At 49.8% G+C, this 16,450-nt stretch overlaps 7 protein-coding genes across 7 annotated transcripts; 4 read left to right on the forward strand and 3 right to left on the reverse strand.

Annotated features, from left to right (window-relative positions):
• Positions 1-450: 450 nt before the first annotated feature.
• On the forward strand, positions 451-2,934 carry P174DRAFT_502571 (beta-glucosidase; the record flags this gene model as incomplete). Its single annotated transcript, XM_024831103.1, has 3 exons — positions 451-529; positions 594-930; positions 984-2,934. The coding sequence occupies 3 exons, from the start codon at positions 451-453 to the stop codon at positions 2,932-2,934; spliced, it is 2,367 nt and encodes a 788-aa protein (XP_024683756.1).
• Positions 2,935-3,918: 984 nt separating this feature from the next.
• Positions 3,919-5,214, forward strand: P174DRAFT_480671 (uncharacterized protein). The gene is made up of 2 exons (XM_024830717.1): positions 3,919-4,545; positions 4,616-5,214. Exons 1-2 carry the CDS (start codon positions 4,045-4,047, stop codon positions 5,036-5,038), a joined length of 924 nt encoding a protein of 307 aa, XP_024683757.1. The 5' UTR covers positions 3,919-4,044; the 3' UTR covers positions 5,039-5,214.
• Positions 5,215-6,417: 1,203 nt separating this feature from the next.
• On the forward strand, positions 6,418-7,884 carry P174DRAFT_510975 (Zn(II)2Cys6 transcription factor; the record flags this gene model as incomplete). The annotated part of the gene is made up of 4 exons (XM_024831739.1): positions 6,418-6,539; positions 6,595-6,978; positions 7,028-7,460; positions 7,484-7,884. The coding sequence occupies exons 1-4, from the start codon at positions 6,468-6,470 to the stop codon at positions 7,882-7,884; spliced, it is 1,290 nt and encodes a 429-aa protein (XP_024683758.1). The 5' UTR covers positions 6,418-6,467.
• A 170-nt stretch (positions 7,885-8,054) lies between these two features.
• Positions 8,055-9,717, reverse strand: P174DRAFT_126809 (MFS transporter). Its single transcript, XM_024821087.1, has 3 exons — positions 9,136-9,717; positions 8,497-9,075; positions 8,055-8,435 (listed from the first exon to the last, which is right to left on the reverse strand). Exons 1-3 carry the CDS (start codon positions 9,574-9,576, stop codon positions 8,187-8,189), a joined length of 1,269 nt encoding a protein of 422 aa, XP_024683759.1. The 5' UTR covers positions 9,577-9,717; the 3' UTR covers positions 8,055-8,186.
• A 1,091-nt stretch (positions 9,718-10,808) lies between these two features.
• Positions 10,809-11,973, forward strand: P174DRAFT_386406 (zinc-dependent alcohol dehydrogenase family protein; the record flags this gene model as incomplete). The annotated part of the gene is made up of 2 exons (XM_024823299.1): positions 10,809-11,076; positions 11,132-11,973. The coding sequence occupies exons 1-2, from the start codon at positions 10,863-10,865 to the stop codon at positions 11,971-11,973; spliced, it is 1,056 nt and encodes a 351-aa protein (XP_024683760.1). The 5' UTR covers positions 10,809-10,862.
• A 142-nt stretch (positions 11,974-12,115) lies between these two features.
• Positions 12,116-12,711, reverse strand: P174DRAFT_419124 (uncharacterized protein; the record flags this gene model as incomplete). The annotated part of the gene is made up of 3 exons (XM_024824765.1): positions 12,116-12,341; positions 12,399-12,518; positions 12,599-12,711. 3 exons carry the CDS (start codon positions 12,709-12,711, stop codon positions 12,116-12,118), a joined length of 459 nt encoding a protein of 152 aa, XP_024683761.1.
• Positions 12,712-14,333: 1,622 nt separating this feature from the next.
• Positions 14,334-16,211, reverse strand: P174DRAFT_386411 (bile acid:sodium symporter family protein). The gene is made up of 4 exons (XM_024823300.1): positions 15,953-16,211; positions 15,408-15,897; positions 15,104-15,335; positions 14,334-15,035 (listed from the first exon to the last, which is right to left on the reverse strand). Exons 1-4 carry the CDS (start codon positions 15,990-15,992, stop codon positions 14,553-14,555), a joined length of 1,245 nt encoding a protein of 414 aa, XP_024683762.1. The 5' UTR covers positions 15,993-16,211; the 3' UTR covers positions 14,334-14,552.
• Positions 16,212-16,450: the final 239 nt, after the last annotated feature.

The following is a 16,450-nucleotide window of genomic DNA, read 5'->3' on the forward strand; positions in this document are numbered from 1 at the left end:
TGTGATGGTGCAATAGACCCAATGAAATTCGCACTTTTCTATACGCGTATTCTTCTAAAACCCCGATTCCCCACCTAGCGCTTTGATCCCCCTCAACGGATTTGTTGCCTTTCCCAGAGTAGGTCGGCAGCTAAGAGAATAGGAGCTAAATACCAGATAACTTTACAAGAACAGAATGGCTGAGTGGCCCATGCGTGATCCCCCCGCCGTGTCCGCGTATAGCCCCGACTGCAGAACTACCCCGTCATGTCATGCGGGGGATTTATGCGGGGGATTATGCAGGGAATCAAGCTTGGTGACCCCTGCAAGGGAACGGTTACGAATACGGAACTTGCGAGTCTGAGTGGGAGAGAAACCAAACTCAAAGAATAACAATATAAAGTTATATCTGATCTCGTTGTTGATTAATTTTCCACCACCCTAACCAGGATTCCGAATGTGCTACCCAGCATGTTGTCCTTGGTCTCACTCTCACTTTTACCTTTACTCACCTGTGCGCTGGCCACACCCCTCAGTGGAAATGACACCGGTACGTATAATACTTGACGTTCCACGTGCTACTTGGCTTGAGACCTTTTGACCCTTTCTTGCAGCTAGCCATGCAGACAACTTCCGTACTTGGGCCACTGCTTCGGCAATGGCCACTGACTTCGTATCTCGGCTCAACTTGACCGAAAAGTCTGCCATGCTCACTGGCAAGTTGAGTTTGGGTACGGGTGGCTGCATTGGCAACATTTTGCCGATCAATCGTATCGGTTATTCGGGCTTGTGCCTGCAGGACGGCGGCAACGGTGTTAACCTCGCTGATCTTACCACTGTTTTCCCTTCTGGAGTGACGGTTGGTGCGAGTTGGGACAAAAAACTCATGTACGAGCGAGCAGTCGCCATGGGCGAAGAGTTTAGGTCCAAAGGCATCCACGTGGCCCTTGGGTATGTACTAGCATCGGCTTCCCAATTCGAAATTTACTGACTGATGACTGCAGACCTTCGGCAGGACCTCTTGGTAGACATGCGCTTGGGGGCAGAAACTGGGAAGGTTTCTCCGTCGACCCGTACCTCTCGGGCATTGCCATAGCTGCCACCATCGAAGGCATACAGTCCCAAGGCGTTCAGGCCTGTGCCAAGCACATTGTGGGCAATGAACAAGAGACTCAGCGCAGCTTCACAATCTCTGCGAATGGCACGCGCATTGAGGCCATCTCGTCAAACATAGATGACCGGACAATGCATGAGCTGTATATCTGGCCATTTGCCAACGCCATCAAGGCTGGAGTTGCGAGCGCCATGTGCAGCTATAATCGCTTGAATCAAACATATGCTTGTGAGAATTCGGCTCTACTCAACAATATTTTGAAGGTGGAGCTTGGATTCCAGGGCTACATCATGTCCGATTGGTTTGCAACTCACTCCGGCGCTAAATCGATCAATGCTGGTCTGGATCTCAACATGCCTGGCGCGTACAGTGTGGAGACGACCGCCACTGGGGAGAGCTACTGGGGAGCCAACATCACGACCATGGTGCAAGCGGGGTCTGTATCGGAGGAGCGTATTGATGAGATGGTCCGTCGTATCATGATCCCATACTTCTTCTTCGGCCAGGACCGCGACGACTACCCACCGGTAGACCCGTCCCTAGCATATAGCTTTGCGGCCTGGTCAAATGTACTCGACTACCTCCCCAAACCGATACCCAACAGTCGCGACGTTCGCGGAAACCATCATCGCCTGGTCCGCAAGATCGGTGCGGAATCGAGTGTTCTCTTGAAGAACGTCGATTCAACTCTTCCGCTGAAAGCCCCTCTCAACATTGGAGTTTTTGGCAACGATGCTGCCGATCCCAGCGACGGATTGACCTTTAACGAAAGATTCGAGATTGGAACGCTGGACATTGGCGCTGGCGCAGCAAGCGTTCGTCACACGTATCTCGTGTCCCCACTGGAGGCTATCAAGGCTCGGGCCAAGATATTTGGCGGCCGGGTCCAGCATATTCTGCGCAACTCGATTATCGCAGCTGGGGATTTTTCGAGCTTGTTCCCCATCCCAGATGTTTGCCTCGTCTTCCTCAACACATTCGCATCCGAGAATATGGACAGACAGACATATGAAGCCGACTGGAATTCTACGCTGGTTGTTGAGAATGTAGCGAGGATTTGCCCTAAAACAGTCGTCATCACACACTCCGCCGGCATTAACTCTATGCCATGGGCCAACAACGTCAATGTCACAGCTATCATAGCTGCCCATCTCCCCGGCCAGGAGTCAGGCAATTCTATTGTTGATGTTCTATGGGGCGATGTTAACCCGTCGGGCAAGCTGCCATACTCAATTGCGAAGAATCCTGAGGATTATGACATCCCAATTGTGAACCTAACGGAAGCTCAGGGTAACTCCCCAACGGGTTGGCAGTCGGACTTCGTTGAGGGCCAGATGATTGATTATCGACAATTGGATTTTGCGGGCATTGAGCCTCTGTTTGAGTTCGGCTTTGGCTTGAGTTACACGACGTTCAGCATGAACTCGGAGCTCAAGGTCAAGGAGCTGAGCCGAAAACTTACGTCCAAGCCTGACTCTTCACGCGAGATCCGACCGGGCGGCAACCTTGATCTCTGGGTACCAGTTTTGCAAGTTAGCACAAGTGTCACTAACACTGGATCCAAGGCGGGCTCGACTGTGCCTCAGTTGTATGTATCCCTGCCGCTCGAAACGACACCACAAGGGACACCCGTGCAGGTCCTGAGGGGGTTTGAAAAACTTGCATTGAAACCGGGCGAGACACGAAAGATTACTTTTGAACTTCTTAGGCGCGATGTCAGCTACTGGGATACTAGTTCCCAGACGTGGGTCATACCGAGGGGCAAATTCTCTTTCAAGGCTGGATTCAGTTCTCGGGATATTGTGGCGAAGGCTGAGATGGAACTAGATCTAAGAGATTAGTGAGAAGAATTCTGATGGTTTCATCACGAACATCATCGTTAAATCTGTTAGACACTGTGGTTTTTAGGGGAGTGCTTATTATTACAAGCATTCTTATAACTATTGGGCAGTAGGTTTTACTGGACAATATATGGCAATGAAGGGTTAGCTCAAATGATTACGAAAATCGGAAGATGTGAGGATTTCTAGCAGGCATGAAAAGTGGCAAATGTAAAGAGCGTATCGTTCGGTCCTGTAACAGAGGCAGCACAAGTCCCAATGCAAGCAAAGATGCCTCGCACCGCTTATGAAGCTTGCTCTCAAACCTTTATTGACTCCAAACACGCCGTCTGGCAAAAAGGTTGGTATTAACATCAGCTCTATATCTCATTTGCTATGTATCTCATCTTCCACACCAATGGATGCTACCGCCCAGATATGCTGCCTGTGATGACGTGTCAAGGGGGTTTGCTAAAAGGAAAAAAAAAAAAATCATCGAAGGTATTTTGAAGCCCTAGTTCAAAAAGCAAGAGCTTCCGAGGTCAGCGGCCTTCAACTATCGGTGATAGCTGAGCGCGGAAGGAAAGCCCCTGTTTCCAATGCCAAGTACGTACTCTTGTTTGGCCCTTTGGTTAAATCATGGTCGACAGGAAGACTTGCTGAAAGTAGCACCTATCCGCGGAAGGGTCATTATCTAAACCAATGCAAGTGGATCTATGTACCTGGATATTTTGATCTTCCATGTGGAACGGGACGGGGCCTATATCCAAGGCAAGAATACGAGTACGGATACTAATACGGCAAATATCGAATTGGCTGATAGCCACTTCCAAGAAAGAACGGTTCAGATGTTTCCTATAATAACTGTTCGAAGGTGAGACCGGGTAACTTTTTGTTATATCATAATCTCCTGAAGGGGAGTCAGATCGTCGGCCTACTCTCTTAGCTTTGTGGGTCAATACTGCTGCTTGGTTAGAGATGATAAACCGCAATGGCGCTGGGTTGCATTTGACCTGGATGCTCTGGCTATAAATCTCCGGCAAGCTTCCTACGGTCAGCCCAATGTAAATCCCATCGCACTTGTTTTAACTCCAGCTTCCAAACGATTTACTGCGAGAGCTGAGATTGCCCATGATGTTCCTCTCAGCAACAATTATAGCCTCGCTCCTCTTTGGCTTAGCTTCGGGCTATACTGTTCATCTCAAACCGGCTTTCACCAACGGCACCGTGCTAGTTGAGCAGGTGTCGGTTCCCGGCAACCTTGATGGCGCAAAGGCAAAAACGTCAGTGAACCGGACTACGTCGGATTTTTGGTACTTCGACACTCAGGCAGCACGCCCCGGTAATGACGCTGCAGTCGAAGTCGTCTTTTTCAATTTTCCCGATCTACGAACTCCGCACCCCTTGGCTTTCCAGGTGACTGGAGCTTTTCCTAACGGCACTCGTTTTCACAAGACCGCCGCAGCTGATGGCGGCGTTACAGTCACCAATGATGCGAAGGGCATTCGAGGAGAGTGGAAAGGTGTAGACGCCAGCTTTGTCGGTTCTCCGCTGGATCAGCCGAATGTGACGTATCGCATTACTATCAACTCAACGCAGACTAATGTGTATGGCACTGTGACCCTGAAATCGGTAAGTAGATTTCTTTCTGGGGGCTGGAGTTTCCCCTGGTTTTTGAAACATGATCTGCTTACACAAATAGCGTGCTCCTGCCCACTATCCATGCGACCTTAACGTTCCAGGGGTCAGTGAAGCTCTGGCCCCTAATCTCTATTGGTCGAACGCCGTACCGGATGCTATAGCCGACGTTGACGTTACCATTGACGGCACACGCGTGAAGTTCACCGACGGTATTGGTTATCATGACAAGAACTTCGCGGATGCCTCCATTGTCCAATCCTCCCATAAATTTTGGGATTGGGGTCATGCTAGCTTTGGCCCATACTCTGCTGTCTGGTTCGCGGTGACCGAAAAGGACAACAGAACCTACCCTTACGCTTATGTGGCCAAAAATGGTAAGCCTATTCATGTAGGCTGTGGCCATGGCTCTGTTCAGATCCGTCAATGGGGCGGCGAAGCTGCATATCCCCCACGACCGGGCTCAACAATGTTGGCGGAATCTTAGTCAGTTACCAGCTGCCTGACGGTCATGTCTTGGAGGCGAATGTTACCAAAACGCGTGTCGTCCTCGATGAGGTCCTCCATCAGCGCGCAAATGGTGTCGTTCAAGGAGGGGTTAAGGGATCGGGGAAGCAGTATGGCGGCTATGCTCACTTTGAAGAGTACATTATTGGGCTCATCGGCCTTTAAAGGCATATCCTTGTGTTTGCCTTTCTTTTTATCATCTGTTGAAGTTGTCAAAAGGTCCCTGTTCGTATTGAGGGTGAAGGTGGGATGTTCCGATATCTCCCCTTATCCAAAGTCAGATCAATACTTCCAGCTTTTAGTATTTTATTCTCTGTATTCTGTTTATCATATCCGAAGCGAGTTCTTGGGGTCAGCAAGGGCGACAAATATCAGTAGACTTCTTGATCATACATGTATGTCAGCAGCAGTCCTGATGGAACGACCGCCTAATGGCGCGGGCCCTCGGGAGGTTTTGAGCAGCGCGGAATGAAAAGGAACTGGATGGTTATCAATCAGATTAAGATTGTCAAACTGCCTTACGAAGAGAAAATCAGGAAGCTGGTCATGGCATCATTCGACGACCAATTTAACGCAGGAAATTTGGACGTTTCTGAGAGGCTTGTTCTCTGTTACGAGAGGTACGGACTGAACGGTTCACCAAATATCTTGAAATGACTGCTCGATAGAGAGCCGACTAGTTACCTATGAGGAACGGCTCGCCAACCGGGTAGAAGCAGCGGCAGAGGAGCAGTTAAAAGGCTGGAGAAAACGATAGCAGTACTTCATTGAGTAGCATGGTAACTGGGATGAAAGTTCAGCAGGTTCTTCTGTACCAGCAGACATTCCTTTCTTTCCACACTCTTGTAGACACGATGGAAGACTGTAATAATAGGGTAGTGAGATCCTAGATCATCATTTCAAATTCATTGTCTTTAATCAAGGACAGGTTACTCGGAAACGAATATATTCGTTCAAGGGTTTTAAAGCAACAGTCGCGGACTCAGCCCCAGGAAATAATTGGATATGGTGTGATCACAAAAATTCACGATTGGGCACCAACCCAAGATGGTATGACATTAGTTGCATGCGCCACCCCGGCGCGGCAGACAGTGCATGTGCATAGGATCCAGCTGCTGATCGGCAGCTAATGCGCGTTCGGAGTCATCCTGATCCGGGGGATGAGCACCTTATTTCGCTTTCGGATTCGTATCCGTGAATACGGACCCGGACCCGAAACTTGACTGTCACCTGACATCAGCATCCAGGTTTGATGGGTCCGACGGGGTCGGTGATTGTGATCCCGTATACGACCTTTCAGTGCTTTATACGAATCCGACCATTGCTGCAGGCTCTACACCACTTCGCCCTTCCATAGCCTCCAATCCTACACGAAAGATCCTCGTATTGCGCCAAGCACATGTGGAACCATGCCTGTTAAGCGGGTCGGCCATCGTAAATCACGGAAAGGATGTCTTCGCTGCAAGGCGCGCCATGTTAAGGTAATTTAGCACAATCCGAAACATTGCCTTGCCGGACTGACCACTCCGGATCCAGTGTGACGAGCAGCGTCCCTGCGGAGATTGTGTGCGACACGATGTTCCCTGCAGCTTGGTCACATCTGACGACTCACGCCCGTCTTCTGGTTCCGGGGACGTGCTAAACGACAACACGACGTTTGCGACGGCCGGAAGCCCTGTTGTTGACAGGCGAGAGTCTCATAGGAATGTTCTGTCCCGCTCTCCTCTGTCAGAAGTGTCCTCTGGTCTAGTGCCCGCTAGTTTCGTCGAGGAAAGTGCGGGTGTCATCAAACGTCCAGAATGGATGCAAAGCCTGCGGCTCCTCCATCATTATTGCTCTAGTGCTTATTCTGTACTCGCCCGTGAACCAGAAACAGCCGACCTCTGGAGATTGGTCGTGCCGCAAATTGCTTGCTCTCACGTAAGACCATCTAAAGACTTTCGAGAATACATTTGTAACAAGCAGACAGGAGTGCCTGATGCATGGCCTGCTGGCTCTCTCAGCACTACACTATGCTCACGCTCACCCGGACCAACGGAGAGAGTATGCGATTATATCTTCTGCCTACCAGGACTTGGCGCTGCAACATTTTTCACCCTGCCTTCATACTATCAATGAGGAGAACTGCGTGGCCTTCTTCCTCCTCGCCACCTTCATTGTTGTGCTGGCACTGGCTACTATTGCAAACCCACAGGATGAAGATAAAGTAATTACGGCGAAAGACGTTGCTAGCATGTTCTCACTCATGCCAGGACTGCAAACCATCCTGGACTTCAAACCGATGGAGAGATGGCGGCGAGAAGGGCCCTTGGGCGTCCTCCTCCAGCAGTTCGAAGAGCCACCCAGGATATCACCCAACAGTATGTTTCAGCGTCGGATGGAAAAGCTTTCCGTCCTAGCACGTGAGATCCCCCTCGATTTACAGTCATCAACGACCGATCGGCCTGCCTGATCGCTATCGAATCGCTTTCCAGTACCTACGCGATTACCACGAACAACGAGCCGCTTCTTAGTGCACGCTGGGTCTGGGCTTGGCCAAATACTTTGCCACAGCTGTTCATTGATATGATAGGGAATAGCCACCCATTGGCACTTGTTATTCTTGCACATTACGCAGCTTTGACTCGAGCATTCGAACATCAGAGCTGGCTAAGCCAAGGTTGGAGCACGAGCGTCCTACACGTGGTGGAGCATGACTTGGACCCGTCTTGGAGAGATTGGATCATGTGGCCGAAGAAATGTGTGGAAAATGGGCACATTTCTGACGATATGGACGAGGACACGCCCTTCGTAGCTGTTGCAGAGCCGGGTGGTTCCGAAAATTGACTGAGCCCAGGCAATGGTTTGATGGATAGTATTACACATACTGCGTTGAATTAAAAATGGGGTGTGTGATGTAATTTTAGCAATTTTGTGGTATTATTTTTAGCAATTCCCAATGGCTTTCGACAGCGTTGCCACTTACGATCGACAACGTCACAGAGTCACTGCAATAGCCCCAATCCCAAGTGTGCAAAATGCCACTACCTGATTGTGCGTTAAGAGGTATGTAGGCGAATATATCTATGACACGGAGAGAAAGTAAAGGTGCGCAGAGTAGTGGCAGGGGGTGGCATATCATGTTTAAATTAGAGCTTTGGATCGAAACGTCTGCGCAGCCGTTCGCCAACGGTATAGAGGACATAAGGGATTGGGATCATTGCTACGCAGATGAACCCCAGCAAGCTGTTTCCCCAGCCAAGCCCAAGGGTATTATACATGTCCAAGCCTGCTAAAGGTAGGAAGGCGGCAGCGAGAGAGCGGAGAACAGCCAAGGCAGCAGTAACGGATGCTGCATAGGGTGGGTAGGTGTCCAACAGGTAGTTCTGTACGGACATCTACGCATCATATATTAGAGTCTGTCACAGAGCAATTGGACATGGAAGAGTTGATACGTACCATGACTCCCATGAGCCCGCAGCTGAAGACGGCCACACCAAGCATAGGGACAATGAAGTGGATGGCATATTGCGCTGTCCACCCATAGATAAACAAGCCAGCAGGGAGAGCGATACAACAAGGTGTGGTCAGGACAGGGCTTAACCGGACCTCTGGTCGATGCTCCAGTCCCTTTCTCTGTGCTTTTTGGACAATAGCATCGGAGAGAGCACCGAAGGTTACGACCCCAATCATCATGCCGATGCCGGCTGGAAGGAAGGTCAGGCCGGCTTGGCCCTCGTCGAAATTGTAGTTGTCCTTATAGACAAACGAGAAAGTGGATATGAGGAGGTATAAGATCCCATAAGCAACTGCCATGTACAGAGCCATCAAACCGACGATAGGGGTAACGAGGAGTAGCTTCAGAGGTCGGACAATGGCCAACTTGAATCTTTGACCTATAGCCTGTCCGCTTTCTTCAGCCGGTTTGGACGACATGTCCCCGGTTCTTTTGCGAAGTCGTTGGGCTTTCTTCCTAAGGAGAACGGGGCCAGAGGTTTCCTTGATGAGCAAGAAGGAACCGGGGATAAATATACCGCCCTATTGCGAATGAATATTCTAACTTCTTCCGAGCGGCACAAAGAACGGAGCTAGACTTACCAGGATCGTTACCAACCAGTATACCCATCTCCAGCCAGCAGCTTGTATCAGATAGCCCCCGGCGAGAGGGCCAATACAAGGCCCCAGAAGAGGTCCCAGAGCCCAGGCTGACATGGCCTTTCCTCTGCTCTCGATCGGCATTATATCAGCAATACTGCCACTTCCGATTGTGATTGGTACGGAACCAGCAAGCCCCATCAAGAATCGGAACGCCATTAGCATGGCCATGTTTTGGGACAGGGCTGTTCCGACTGTAAAGAGGACGAACAATACGTTTCCCCAGTTATACAGGGGCGCTCGACCATAAATCTCGCTGAGAGGCGCAACGACCAAGGGACCAAAGGTGAAGCCGAGTACATAGATGGATACCACAAATGTTGCCAATAGAGGCGATGTTTCTTTGAATTCGACCATGATTCGAGGGATGCCCGGTGCAAACATGGATGAGCCCTGCACGATGTCTGATGTCAGTTGAGGGCTTTCCCTGTATGTTAAAATCTATACCATCCATCCTTACCAGCGGCCTAGAAAAGCTATCAGCTTCAAGTGCAAGCAACCTTTGGCTTCGAGGCGACGTACGTAACAAGTGTTAAGATAGAGATGCAAGCGATGGTGAGCCACTTCTTCCCCATAGACCAGTTCATAGGATTCTCCGGATCATCGTTTCCATCCCATGTGACAATGTCGCCGCTCTGGCCTCCCTCGGTAGAAGCTTGGATGGGTGATGAGATCATCTCGCCATTGCCTGATACTTCAGAAAGGGAATTCGCATCATCAGACCCTTTCTCTATGTCCAGATGGACCGCCGGCCGAATGTCTGTCATGTTTTGAGGTGGCTCGGACTCGCGAGTGTTGGCGTTCTGTTTGCCGTCCATTCCCTCAACGTTAAGAAAGGTATCTCCAGGCGTTTCAATGACAGTAAAGGGCTACTGACGGAGTGTAGAGGGACCTCGTCTTATATAGCCAAGGCTTCCAAGCTCTCGGCTTCGGGTACCTTCTGTGCTAAACTCCGAAGCCCGTGTGTCTCAAACTGCAATCCAGGTGCGGACCCTTTTGTTGAAGCCCTCTCCGGCGAGGGTAAACAATCACAATGGGAACACATCACTTTTCCGTGCACTCCCTACCTAGTTCTCACTGGCCCTCGGGCCAAGGCAAGTTATCAAAATAGCGTCAATTAGGAATGATTGGACGAACCCGGCAAGCGTGTGGGACGAACCCCGGCCGGGGAAGCCGGATTCGCATTCGTACATCGGGTTCGTATTTTCATCTTGCATACACCCCTTGCCCGTTCCCGCCGCTGATTCGTCGATTTCAGCCGCTAAGAGATCTTCTTGTTGGTTCCTGGCTATGTTATCGTTTCTATGGGTCCAAGCCCCGTTCTATATACTAGCCCATAGAGATCGAGCAGCTTTCCTTGGCTTGTTCTTTTCTTCATTTGGTTTCGTGTGCCCGGCGTAGATGGCTTTTTTGAGAGTGCCCCCCCCCCCCCCCCCCACTTTGAAAGTTTAAATCAGGATCCGAGGCCCAGTTTCCACATCTTGACAATTCATCGACATCCGCTGCACGGCGCGATAGGCGTAAATGGCGCATCAACAGCCTTCATGAAAGCAAGAATATGACTATTGTACTGTCAGTTATGCTATTAATATTCATGATTTCGATATTATAAAACGTCCCCACGCCGCCAGGGAGAATTCTAAGACAGACCAAGCAACCGAGGTTTTATCATGTCTCAATCATCATTCAAGCAATACTATCTTCCTCAAAAAGCAGGCTTTGATAGCCTCACTTTGTGTGAGGTCCCCAAAGTCTCTCCCAAATATGGTCAGATATTGGTCCAGATCAAAGCTGTGTCACTCAATTGGAGAGACGCGATCATCGCTATGGGAACGTACCCATTTCCAGGACCGGATGCGCTTGTCCCAGGTAGCGACGGTGCCGGTAACCAATTATCTGCAACTGCAATGGGTCCACGTTCTTGTTAACCTGTCACTAGGCGTCGTCGAAGCGGTAGGGGAAGGAGTAGCAGAATGGAAGCCTGGCGACCGAGTCCTTGCCAATTTTACCCAAGATCACCTCGCTGGTCGACTCGATATGCGGACACTTTTGACGCAACTGGGGGGTGAGACACAGGGATTGCTTGGCGAGTACTTTATCTTCCCTAAGACCGGAGTAATCCATATCCCGGACTATCTCTCCTTCGAAGAAGCGTCCTGCCTTCCCTGTGCCGCCCTCACTGCCTGGAATGCTTTATACGGTCTAACACCGTTGCGAACCGGTCAGACCGTCCTTCTCCAAGGAACTGGCGGTGTCTCGACATTTGCCTTGCAGATTGCACATGCAGCGGGCGCAACGACTATCGTAACGTCCTCGTCCGACGCAAAATTGATTAAAGCGAAAGAACTCGGCGCAACGCATACAATTAATTACCGCACAAACCCTGACTGGGCTGCCCAGGCCAAGCAGATCACGAATGGCCGAGGAGTCGACCATATCATTGAGGTCGGAGGAACACTGACTCTCCAGGGATCGTTCGATGCTATCGCGATGCACGGAATTATCCATTGCATCGGACATATCACGAACCCGGATCCATTGGGTGCCGGCAAGGACCTCCGTGGACCGGATGCTGCTTTCCTGGCACTGGATCGTTTATGTATCGTCCGAGGAGTGGTTGTCGGCTCGAGAGAGCAGTTGCAGGAGATGCTGGAATGCTTCGAGGCAAGATCAATCCGGCCTGTCATTGATCGAATCTTCAGCTTCGAGAATGTTAGGGAAGCATATGAATATCTGTGGGAGTCGACGCATACAGGAAAGGTGGTGATCCGTGTGGATTAGCATGTTGGCCTTTATTTGAAGTCGTAGCCAGTCAGCAGTAGTTTAACAAGATTCGGCTTGCCCGAGGCGGACAGCGAGGTGCAGAGGAGTGCCCCATTTTTCAGAGGTCGTTCTAGGATCAAGACCCTTAGCCAGAAGAAACCTAGTCATGAGCTCTCGTTGGGGCACACGCGGACCCACGGCAGCAAATGTTATCTGAGTCTAGCTTAGCCTCGTGTGCGAGAAGCAGCTCAGGCAGCGATGTGTCTTCCTCACGGGTGCCAACAATGGCGCGGATGAGGGGAGGTACACCCCCCCCGGGGTCAGAATGGTTGGGGTCAGCGCCTCGTGAGAGTAATTCGCGAGCACATGCGGGATCGGTTAGGAGGCTGTTAGAAGGAGTCAGTCTCAGCTCCAGATATTCTACTAGCAAGGCCGATACGTACGATAAAAGAGGCTCGCCGCTAGAAAGGCTCGTGTTGGGATCAAGGCCATGGTGAAGGAAGTGGCGAATGACGCTCGGGTGCTGTCGTCTGTCCTCCCTGGGAGGAAGCCTGCCGTTGAGGCTGACACTCAAGCACCGGCGTCGAAGAGCGCGGCCACGATGTCTGGGTGTCCGCTTCCAGTGGCGAGCTCAAGTCCCTACTTGAGATCATCGGGGGTTAGTCGCCCGCTGGCAATGGCTTCCTGGGTCTTTAACAGCTCACCCTCACAGCACGCATGGAGAAAGGCATCGAGAAAGGCATTGTCTGGTCCCATTGTGCAGATGAGATGGAGGTTCATGTAGTATATAGATAGGATAAGCTTTAGTAACTTGGTATTTTCGTATTTTCTCCTACATGAAAGTCTACAAAAGATACTAGTTTACACGTGTCCTGTGTGCATTAGGTAAGTAGTCAGAGAGTGTTCCAACTACAATAACCAGCAAGTACCACTACCTACTATTTTATACTAGGTGTAGCTGGTCTGCAACCACCGAAGGCGTGCGGAGCAAGCAGTATGATAAGTACTTTAATCATTAATTATTGATTATTATTAGATGCTAGGTGGCCTAGTCAGGTATGGCTTATAGGTATGTAGTCTCTAGAGCGGCTTGAGAGTAAGAGAGAGGGATATAAGTAAGGAAGGCATTAATATTTAACCAGGGGCGCAGGGCACCTAGACCCCCTTTAACTGTATATTTAACTTAAAATACTATGAACTATTATAATGAAGAGAGTAATTACAGATACTCTGGGGGCTTTGCCCTAAGGCCCCTCTACCTCTAAAGGTATAGTGCAGACAGCACATGATATCAAATTTCAAAAGCTAATAAGAAGGCTAGGTTTTGAACTAATAAGAACATTAGAATGCGTATTTCTTAGACTAATCAGATTAGGCGCTGAGCCAGGAAGATGAAAGGAGATACAATAAGACATGCTTTGCTTTGCTCCGCAATTAGAAGATACACCCTGGACTATGGGTTGGGAATTCAGCCAGCCTAATACTATTACCCCCTGCTATAGCCCTAAGTTAATAATATTACTACTAAAACCAAAGGCGACCTGGACAACCACTCCTAGCTTAGTAGCAATAGTCACATAATTTTCTATGTCCTTAGTAGTCTCCCAGCGTCTATGTAGCTTCGCCAGCACAGTCCACTTAGTCATGATATATAATATCATAGTGAAGAACTATGAAGTATCCTAAGCAGCTATCCTCCGGAGTACACAACAAGTCAATGACCCTGACATATAAGCTCTGAAGAACAGTGGATGGATAGATTTCATAGTCTTTTCATAGATACAGGCACTCACAGCACAGCGATAGTCCATGTGCAGGTGAAATGATACTAGTAGATAGGCTTGGTAATGAGACATGTGCCAGACACCGCTGGAATGATGTTATGACTAAGGTGTTGATCCTTCTGATAGACATTTTTCTTCACAATTTAAATTGGTCTTGGGTCAGTCAACTGTTATTTTAGTAATTGATACTGAGAAGGACTGATCAGCATGATTATCTAGGGCTGAATAAGTAACCTACTCATGCATGGACAGTCATCTGTGCGGTACCACCGCATCTCCAAAACGCCACTGCGTATTTGATTGGATCTAGGTTCCTAAAAAGAGGCTTATCGTGGACCCAGGTTGCCGACGTTGTAAATGGCTATGCTGTTATAGTACACCGAGTGTATCAACACCCATGTTCTTTGACCGTGCATTAGGTCTACCTGTACAATCATCACGGCATGGCTTCACTCAATGGCGACAGATGTCGCATGGACACCACCGGTTCTGTTACTGCATCAGGAACAAAAAACTATGCTGCTGCCTAATGCCGAGAGGCAAGTCTGTGGGGTCTATTACACTACTTATCTTTCAAATCCTTGCTACATCAATGGTGATCCGATTGGACGGCGTACACTGCAGACACGGGGCCAATCTAAACTTTCCGACTTGGCACGCAGCCTTGTCACGGACTTTTGGCCGTTAGATCAGTGATCTGCGTTTTCTGGTGATTCTCTTCTATATGTTGCATTGAATTCTTGGCTTCACATGTGATCAATACAGTTGCCCAGAATTCCATCTGTAGATCCCCCTGCGTCAGCATTCGGACGATCATGCCGTACCGTCCCCTCTCCCCTCAACCTTTCCCTGCGCTTGCCATTTCCTTAGCGGTATCGTCAACAGACTACTGCCAGCTATCTGAATAGCCTGGAATATGACCATTGGCAGTCTAGTCCGTGATTGCTCGGCGGACGACAGACCCACGAACATGATGGTAGTCAGTGGCACACCCATGGCAGGGGTTTTTGTAGAAACCAAGTACGACACTGCGATTGTATCCTCGCGAGAAAGCCACACTCGGGATAATGCAAAGGCGATAGTAATCCAGACGCAAAATAGGGCGACGAGAATGAACACGGTAAAAATCATGTTGTTCGACGGGATTTCAGCGAACGCATTCGAAGCAAATGCACCGTCGTAGGTGCTCCAGATAAGCACCAGCAAGGCACAGGAGCCCAGCTTGCTCATTTTCCATTGCAGAAGGACTTTTCTCACCTGGTTAGGGAACAGTTTCACGACGATCTGACCCACTGCCTAGAAGACCAAGACCCTGTCAACGGAGAGCACAGAGGAACGTGCAAGGAATGGGAAAGAAGACGCACCAGCGGAACAAACACCGAGAGTCCAAGTTGCTTGAAGACATATCGATAAGTCTCACCAAATCCTGAAGACGTCTCCGGCAGAATGTCCGTGTACCACACATTCGTGCTGATGTACAGCTTGATCAAGGCGGTGGTCACAAAGGGACCAAGGATGTTTCCGATAGTGGACTGCGCTACGGTCAAGGCTGCATTTCCATTGGCCTTGTTGGTCATAATCGCATTGAACGCAATTCTGAAGTTGGCTTCTCATTAGTAATGGGGGCCGTTTATCAACATCCAATTTATTCAAGGCAAGTGTGCATACGCGGTAGGAAGACAGCCCATCATGACAATCCCGACCAGCAGCGCAGGGTCCATAAATTGGTGATTGGTTGCCGTCGCACTAACGACCCCGTAGCTGGTCGATGAGGTCAAAAGGTAGCATTGCACCTGGACGAAGATATGCATCTTCCACCGGCTGAGGTTCTCCACCAGGACCTTCGTGGGCAGGGTGCAGCCATTAATGAAGAAGATGACGGCAACCGCCAGGTAATTGGTCACAGTTTGTTTCAGTTCCTGGTGGGCTTGCGGCACCTGTATCTGCGAGGCAAACGCAATCAGGAAGCCCATGACAATCAGAAACCACTGGTCCATCGCCAACTCCCCGATGCCAAGCAAGACCCGCGCAAGCCACGACCGGGATGGCTTTTCGGGGACCGAGAGGCCCGAGACATCCTCAAGTGCCGTCGGGAATGCCGAATGATTGTCCACCTCGCTGGCCCAGATTCGACTTGACGAACATCCATTCCATGATTCTTGAAGTCAAAACGATAAGCATATGCTATTAACTTCTTATAGCAGTCCACGCACCGTTGTTCTGTGGCGACTCAGCCGGCTGAGTGTTGAGCATCTTGTCATTCAATGTTGTTTCGTCTTTTTGCCAATGGGAAAGCAAGTGGTAATAACTGAGGAATCCCACTTCATCAGACCAGTTACGCTGCAATGGTTGAAGCACGGTGATATATTTCCGGACAGAAGCATATGCGCTGATATGGGCGGATCGCTTTTATCCGGAAGCCGGTGGGGAAAGGGACTTTGAATGTTCCAGCGCGCGCCCTTTTGACACTTCGTACTGGGGGAAAAAGCGGGAATCTCGGTCATGATTGAATGGCTGATGCAGATCAATCCCTCTTGGCATTGCTCTTATATGACAAGGATAGAGCAACCCCACTGAGCGTCGACCGTCCATACAGTAGACAAAAATCCTGTCTATCCAACTTTGGCAAAGATTCCTTCACCTATCATATTCCCGACATCTCAAGCGGCTGTCGGTCTTCGGTCAGCTAGGCAGCATGATTCGAACATCCC

The sequence above is a fragment of the Aspergillus novofumigatus genome (assembly GCF_002847465.1).
Source record: "Aspergillus novofumigatus IBT 16806 chromosome Unknown P174scaffold_3, whole genome shotgun sequence".
Classification (NCBI taxonomy): domain Eukaryota; kingdom Fungi; phylum Ascomycota; class Eurotiomycetes; order Eurotiales; family Aspergillaceae; genus Aspergillus; species Aspergillus novofumigatus.

What these genes read in the sequence shown, in the direction of transcription:
- P174DRAFT_386411 (XM_024823300.1), bottom strand. Translation starts at nt 15,992, where the DNA reads ATGCTCAACACTCAGCCGGCTGAGTCGCCACAGAACAACG. An exon ending in ATGGGCTGTCTTCCTACCGC is followed by an intron (nt 15,336 to 15,407) that starts GTATGCACACTT and finishes AGCCAACTTCAG; the next exon opens with AATTGCGTTCAATGCGATTA. An exon ending in TCTCGGTGTTTGTTCCGCTG is followed by an intron (nt 15,036 to 15,103) that starts GTGCGTCTTCTT and finishes TTGGTCTTCTAG; the next exon opens with GCAGTGGGTCAGATCGTCGT.
- P174DRAFT_480671 (XM_024830717.1), top strand. Translation starts at nt 4,045, where the DNA reads ATGATGTTCCTCTCAGCAACAATTATAGCCTCGCTCCTCTTTGGCTTA. An exon ending in GCACTGTGACCCTGAAATCG is followed by an intron (nt 4,546 to 4,615) that starts GTAAGTAGATTT and finishes TTACACAAATAG; the next exon opens with CGTGCTCCTGCCCACTATCC.
- P174DRAFT_126809 (XM_024821087.1), bottom strand. Translation starts at nt 9,576, where the DNA reads ATGTTTGCACCGGGCATCCCTCGAATCATGGTCGAATTCAAAGAAACA. An exon ending in ACTGGTTGGTAACGATCCTG is followed by an intron (nt 9,076 to 9,135) that starts GTAAGTCTAGCT and finishes CATTCGCAATAG; the next exon opens with GGCGGTATATTTATCCCCGG. An exon ending in GCGGGCTCATGGGAGTCATG is followed by an intron (nt 8,436 to 8,496) that starts GTACGTATCAAC and finishes TATGATGCGTAG; the next exon opens with ATGTCCGTACAGAACTACCT.